This window comes from Morone saxatilis, unplaced genomic scaffold (genome assembly GCF_004916995.1).
Source record: "Morone saxatilis isolate NCDOM2014 unplaced genomic scaffold, NCSU_SB_2.0 Contig2, whole genome shotgun sequence".
Taxonomy (NCBI): Eukaryota; Metazoa; Chordata; class Actinopteri; family Moronidae; genus Morone; species Morone saxatilis.
Window position 1 is genome coordinate 8,742,496 of NW_023339762.1, and position 7,530 is coordinate 8,750,025.

The window sequence follows — 7,530 nt, forward strand, 5'->3', positions numbered from 1 at the left end:
CCATCGTTGCTGCGTCTTTTTTCAAATGATCTCCCATCCGATCAAATTACTGATTAACTGGTAGTTGTTGCTACTGTTGTTGTCAAAGATACCACGTCTGTCTTTTCTCTCTTGTCTCTCTCTCTCTTCTCCCCTCCCTCTCGTCCTCCTCTCTCTCTCTCCCCCCCCAAACTGGGTCAAGGCCGGATGACCCCACCCGCACCTAAAGAGCCGAAGGGTCTGTCCCGAGGTTTCTGCCCCCTGTTTAGAAAGGCCAGTTTTTCCTTGCCGTTGCTCCGCCAAGTGCTTGGCTCATTGTGGTGGTAGCTGTTGGGTCCTCCTCCGTAACATGTTAAAAGGAGTTCGGTCTGAAGACCCTGCTCTAGTTTGACAAAGTGTCGCTGAGATACACTTCTTGTTTATGAATTGGCGGCTATACAAATACGAAATTAATGGTGAATTGGAATTGAAACATACCCCGTGCCGAACAAAAATGTGAAACTGTTTTAAAGGCTTATAAACGAGCGGCATTTTTTGAAAACCCCAACTTTGTTATAATCTTAATAAAATCATATGAAAGGTTGTTACTTTAAGGGTAACAGATTCATAAAATGTCATCGCCATCAGTCGCACTTATTAAAAGCACGCCAGTGTTTAAGGATTTGTGGAATCAAGTGGTGATTTGCAACTCCCTCTGCCTCCACCCATCCACATTCACACCCCAGTTACGGAGAAACAATCTGCAAAGAATGAGAAACGGCCCTATCTACTCTGTCCGTTCTGGGTACAGTAGAAAACATGGTGGTTTCACAACATGGCCCCCGGACCCCTCCATAGAAGAGGACGCGCTCCCTCTGTAGATACCAAAATCATTTAGGTAACAGAAACACAAAACAATCTCCATCCTGGTCAGGTGACTTACACCACTAATAGACAACTGGCAATAGATTCTACAAGTTACGCATCACTGGACGCTTTTAAGTACGACGGACGAATTAGGCGGCCCATACCTAGAGCAAAAATAAATACTTTATTTTATTTTAATTCTCCGCGTAAGTATTAGTACTTTATTACTTCGTAGACCTAATACTAATCGACTTTAATTCCCTTCGTGAAATTTAAGACAAACGTATAACCCGTCTTAATATGGCCCCACAACCCCTCCGTCGGATTTGAAGGGTCGTTGTACAAAAGTCATTTAGTGAGCATTTGTATACATGCATAAAATTATGAACAACTGAAAATTGCTAAACTGTAATTAACTGATTTTTTTGGTGACTTGGGGGCTGTAGAAAACAAGGTGGGTAAAGCTACACCACCATGTACTGGTATCACACTTTTAAGTAGATAGAGCAAAGAGGCAGTTGGGCTAATTCTCCAAACATCAGGCAGATCGGAGGCAACGGATAAAACTCCCTCCCTATTGGACTGTTTCATCCTTTAATAATGCCTAAGACCTTCAAAAGGCAGTCTGCCAAAAAGCATGCTATTATCTGACCTGACTAATATTTGGTAACTGCAGGGTTACCATGCCTTATTAATTAAAACAGAGGGAGACTGGACGCCTATACTTAGACTGATGACTGAAGATCATTGATATTATCGGGAGATATTACACCGAAGTTACTAAAGTTGCTGCATTGATTATCGTACATGTCATTTTGAATTGTTAATTCAATCCCTGTATACCAACATTTGAAGAACAGCTAATCTACATCTAGTTAGCGCAAGTCAAACAGTGCCACGATCAAGCATAAGAGCACTAGAACCATGAAACAACTAATTGGAGCTCACCTGACCACCAGAGCGATTACTCCCAGTCCAACGAACTGATCACGCAAATCTCCACACCACCACACACTCATTTTATCAGATCCCTGCTGAGCCGCAGTGAGTCAACACTTCAGAGAGCAACGCGCCTCGAGATCTCATCCAAGGCAATCAGAAACCCACGTGCGAAACCGCCTCTCTCATCTTAATGCACCAGTCTGTGGTATTCCCCTTCCAGCAAGAGCAAAAAATAGACATTCCAATCCAGGCGTGCCCGGTTAGCATCAGTCGGTAGACGGCTGGTGAGTGCCAATATGCATCGCAGCGAGGCCAGGTTCGAGTTCTGAGCCCTGCTGGCCCTTTGCTGCATGTCGTGCCCTCTCTCCTCTCTGCCCGCCTTGCTCTGTCGTCTCTCCAGCTTCCCCCTGTCAAAAAGAGCAGAACAAGGCCAAATAATACTTATAAAAGAAAAAAAAAAAAATGAATTTTCCAATCCATACCCCTGTGCTAAATTCTCGTGTTTCACAAAAAAGACTTTTAAGACCTTGTTTTGCCCTTAACTGAGGAGAAAATGTTCCCTCACTACAGACTGCAGTCTGTGCCCAGAAATGCTGTGTCACTGTTATTAACTTTTTGTTAGAATTCAATAGCAAACGTATTTCACTGCCAGACGCATAAAAAATTCTACCTCTGACTCTGATGTTGATGCCTTCTCATCCTAATGCTCACGATAAAAAGATTGTTAGCATCCACAGAAGACAGGGGAAATGATGGGAATAAAGAAGGCCTTTGTGTTTATGGGTCCGGGGGAAGGACATTAGTCAACATATTGTGTCAAACACTGAAACAAAGCTCAGACATAACTGGTTGTTTATAGGCTGTCAATTAATATTTATTTTTTTCACTTTCAAAGCAAGGAGGCCAAGCATTTGCTGGTTTCAGCTTCTCAAATGTGAGGATTTGCTGTTTTTCTTTATTTTATATAAATTGAAATTGTATATCTTTGGGTCTTGAACAGATGTATTTTTTTTTTTAGTTAATGTAGAGTGAAAATCTCTTTTGTCTTTTTACTTCTAGTTGTCAGTATCTGCTCAAAGTCAGTCAGTGACCCAGTGTTGCACATCAAGATGAATACTGTACATAATGATGGCCCAGCCTGGAACCTTTTTATCCACTGTGTGAGAGACACTCACTGATGCCTCCCATTGAAAAGATAAATGATGTGGCTGTATGCTGCTTTTTATTGTGGGGTGGGAATTTCTCTATATGTACACTAGCCAACTTAGGTCTTTTTACTTGTAAAACCAAAACATACAGTTTGAAAACACTTTAGATAAAGCATACAATTTCAGCTTTTTGTGGATAGTACAAGTTTGTTTTCTAATGTCAGATGAGTTTATTGCTGCACCAACAGGGGGAGAAAACACCCACTGTGACTGCAGTTCTCACCAATCAAAGCTGAAGTGAATGTTTCTGCTCTCCGGCTTCAGGGGGCAGTAATGAGCCAATGGCAGCTTGGCACACTAGAATGAAGCACAGAAGATGCCACACTCAAACAACTACTTGGAAAGTAGTTGAAATCTATGTGGGGTCAAACATTATGAATTCACCAAATCTGCATGCTGCAAGGGGACTGAAATATTCTGTTATTTGGTGCTTGTGGCAACACGTAGACTCAGTAACAGGCGTATAAAAGATTAAAATTAACCCGAAAAAGACTTTAACCAGGGTATGGCCAGTAAAGATACATTCCTTGAAATCAGTTAACATCCTGAGCATTAAAAGCAATCCATCTGACAGTCCGACAAAATCTTTTAGTACCAAAAACGTATCTGCTGTAGTCTTAAAATGTGTCTGTTAAGTGTTTGTAGTTTCCTCTTTAAAGCAGTTGTGGGCAGTTTGATTTACGTCAGTTATAGTGGATCACAATAGTCAACTAATCAATAGTCAATAATGATAGTCAAACGTTTGTCAAAATATGACAAAGATAGGATTGTTTGGTAAATACAGAGCAGTGGGTTGTGATGCAGGAGTGGTTTGAGACATCGACATTTTGATACTTTTTGTCCAATGTGAAAACTTCACTGTTGCCGTCATAATTCAAACTAACCATAGCCGCTGTTTTCTGTCAAGGTCGACAACTACCTAAACCTAAACCTAAACCTACACCTATACCTATAGCAAGGTGTTCTGCAAGATAGGAAGATGGGAGACATGTGAAATGTAAATAATGGTATTAATACAAATATGGTATTAATACTTCATCAGTTACTGAATGAGTCATTCACTGGACTGTATGTTAAATATTTCAGATTTTCCCACTTTGAGATGCAGCCAAATAATTGTAGCCTTTATAGAGGGAAGGGTTTCACAACCATGTTTCAAAGGTATATCCAATACAAACTCTGAAATTTGGGGTTGGGACACGGTGTGTTCATGCTGTCTGAGGTGTGAGGGGAAGAGCATTAAGCTCAGTGTCAAACTAATTTTCTCTTCCGCTGCCTCCAGGTTCCAAATCTGCTAAACCTAAAGGTGTTAGGGCTGACAGTCTTTCCCGGCACCTCTGGTAGAAACACTGGATCACAAGCTCAGGATGAGTTTGTGATGTTTGATTAGCCTCTTCTCTCAGGAACAGTCATTTTCTTTTCCAGGAACACTAACGTGTACTAGGGATTTGGTGCAGGGACACTATAAGAAAACACACAGTACTGAACAAACACATGGTGCAGGAACTGGCCCCTTAAATTCAGTGCAAATGAAGACAAGAGATGGTGAACTGTGTCCATCACTATATATATGCACACATATAGCATAAGCAACATATATTTCGAGCTGCACTTACACTAAAATTTTGAGAATTATTCCCAAACACACAGAGATGAGCAAAATGTGTAAGTATCAAATTTAAATAGCTGGCACTGTGAGGATAAATATATTAACCCTGGGGTCTAATTATGACGTAAGAATCCTTAACATGTGGTTAATGGTAAGCTAAAGGTTACATTATAAACATGTGAATGACTTTGCCCTGCGCTTTCTGTGGCCTCGGCCTTAGGTTAGCCCAGGGCTTAAAAAGTCTGAAAGGCAGCTGTCGTTTAGCTACCAGTTAAGAGACTAATTGTAACTCTTCTACCTTAAAATAACAGCTTCAAATCATTTTGATGCTACACTGACTTGTAATAGGGTGAAAGGTACCTCTGTCGTTCTCTTACAACTGTTCTATTACTTACTTACTTAATATGTAACTTTGTGCTCTGGGTCGGGATAAGTGCGTATTGCATAGCTCTTTACGGCACTAAGTCACACCACCAACTATATCACTGGATCATATTTTATGGTGGAAATTTCTGGTTTTGCCTTTGATATCCTCCAGCTTCTCCTCAACTTGATGGACAGAAAGCTTTATTATTTGATAAAGTAAGTTAACAGCTAAGCTAGTTAGCTCCGTCCATGAAGCCCAGGTTGAGAGCTCAAAGCACCAGGGAGTGTTGGTGTATTTTCACAGATTTTAAGGCACAGGGCGAGCGGGAAATGTAACCTGGCTCAGCAGCGTCTGCGGACATGGCGGAAGTGACGAGGCCTAAGAGGACGCTGGCGGAGGAAGCTATGAAGAGAAAAGGAGAGAGTGACCAAGCAAGAAGCCGCCGGAGAAGAGTAAATCTGGGACTGGCTTTTAGTCGTTGGCAAGAACTAAAAGGTTGCAGACAGATGGCGAGCTGGCCTTCTTGCTGTTGGACTACTAAGTACTATTAGCTGGCTTGCTATGTCTTGTGTTGTTGCACTTGTTTGATATTTGGTGTCATCATAAATCATAACAAATACACGTGACCAGCAGTTCATATTTACAACAGTGGTATCGCACTCTGAAACTGGGGGAGCCAAATCACAGCAAATACCAAATCTTACATATTGTTGCTTTAAACCTTCATCCTGGTAGCTTTAGCACATTCAGTGTTTCCTGATAGTCCTCACTAAACATCAATGAACAGGAAAGCAACTCAAATAATGTTCTTTTTAATTCACTCTCAAATACAGAGAGCCCACAAATGGAAAAGCCAAATTGGTAGTAACACAGAATTTGATATCAGCATAATAGGCTAATTTATTTAAAACAATAAGTCAGTTAATTGATGTGTTTATCAAATTTTAAAAGGAAATGAACTGACAACACTTAAAGTAAATCAGTTGTCAAATGTGAGGATTTGCAGCTTATCTCTGTTATATATGATTGTAAATCTAGGACCTTTGGGGTTTGTTTGGCCTGTTGGTTGGACTAAGAGACTTTAAATGATTAAACAAAAACATTATTGCCACCAGACGGACATTAACCCTAAATCAAATCAAATCTGTCCCAATGAAAAGCTCTTAACCTCTTGTTTTGTCTTGTTTAACTACAGCACTGCAGTGACGGTGTCTTGTTGCAGGCCTACCGAGGGACCCTGCAGCTAACACGTAATGAGAGTCAATGGCAGGTCATTCACGTTGAGTCACACCTAAAACACAGACCTGGACGAAGGAATCGATGCTGTAATGAGCAGAGGGGGCGTGATACTGAGCAGAGCTGTCAAGCCCCTTACAGCAGAGGCAGAGGAGGCCTGAGAGGATGGAAGGGGTTGCTATGGCACCGCTCTGGCATCCAAAACTGTGATTGATCATCTGGGCCAGAAAAACTGCTGACCAGCATACTCCTGAGTCTGCACACAACATATTTCATAACTGCTTAACAATCCCTTTACACCCCTAAACCTCTGACAGGATGGCTGCAGTCTGCTGCAGTTCCTCAGCAGGAGAAGCGGGGTTTGAACTCAGACATCACTGAGATATTCAGCTGAGTAATGAGTCCAGCTGCAAACAGAAAGCTGTCTTTTTTCCTTTATAATAAATGTTATGTTGCTGAGGACATCCTGCAGATTTAGTTTGTGTGCTAGTCTGAGGGTCTGTGACACCCCGTCCACAATACACCCGTGTAGGGACACACACATACATAAAACCACATACGACTGCTCAAATGCAGACTGTATTTTAAATGGCTGGCTGCTGCAACACAGAGAGGCACACTATTGTGCAGGGTGGGAATAATGTTTTGCTTGTTTTACCTAACTTATCCAGCCACTCTGATTGGTCAGGTCTAAACGGGAAATGATTGATTCATAAATAGTTTAGTAGCCTTGAAAAAGAGTATCGTATCTGGTTGACACTGTGAGGGAGGCTGCATGCAGCTTACAGCTTTATTTAAGTAAAAAGGACCTCTGCTACAACTTGAGTCTGCAATGTTATAGTCCTAAGAGTTCACAGTGGGTAAGGGAAAATGCGTGCTGTCCCATGGTGCAATGCTGCAGCAACTGTCTCTACCTATGGATACTACTCTATCCATTGCGTCAAAATATTTCCCTCCTGTTGACGTTTCGAGGTTTACACGTTTTCCCGTGACTTTCCACCCCAAAGCCGCACACTAAAACACAGCTGGCGAACAGATAATAACCAGAGATAGAGCGGCGCTCGGTCCATCACTCACCCCGCTCTATCTGCGCTTTGGCGGCGTCCAGCTGCTGCTCCGTGCCGATCTCCCCGATCACTATCAGCATGTAGTAGCCGCCCCGGTTGAACGGCACCCCGCACCGTCGTCTCCCTCCTCCTCGGCGGTACCGTAGTCGCTCCTCGGACCCCGGCGGCGGCGCGCTGTAGCCCTCGTCTTCCTCCACCACCGGGAGCGCACCTCGCACCGGGATCTCCATGGCAACAACCCCTGGAGCCGACGCCGAGGCTGACTCCATCGCCATG

General features: G+C 42.7%; 1 protein-coding gene across 1 annotated transcript in view; it reads right to left on the reverse strand.

Annotated features, from left to right (window-relative positions):
- The window catches only part of map1ab (microtubule-associated protein 1Ab), a 77,805-nt gene extending 70,275 nt beyond the window's left edge, over positions 1-7,530 (reverse strand). The window contains exon 1 of the mRNA XM_035664799.1: positions 7,265-7,530. Coding sequence (XP_035520692.1) covers positions 7,265-7,529 — 265 coding nt within the window. The 5' untranslated portion in view covers position 7,530. The remainder of the gene's footprint in view (positions 1-7,264) is intronic.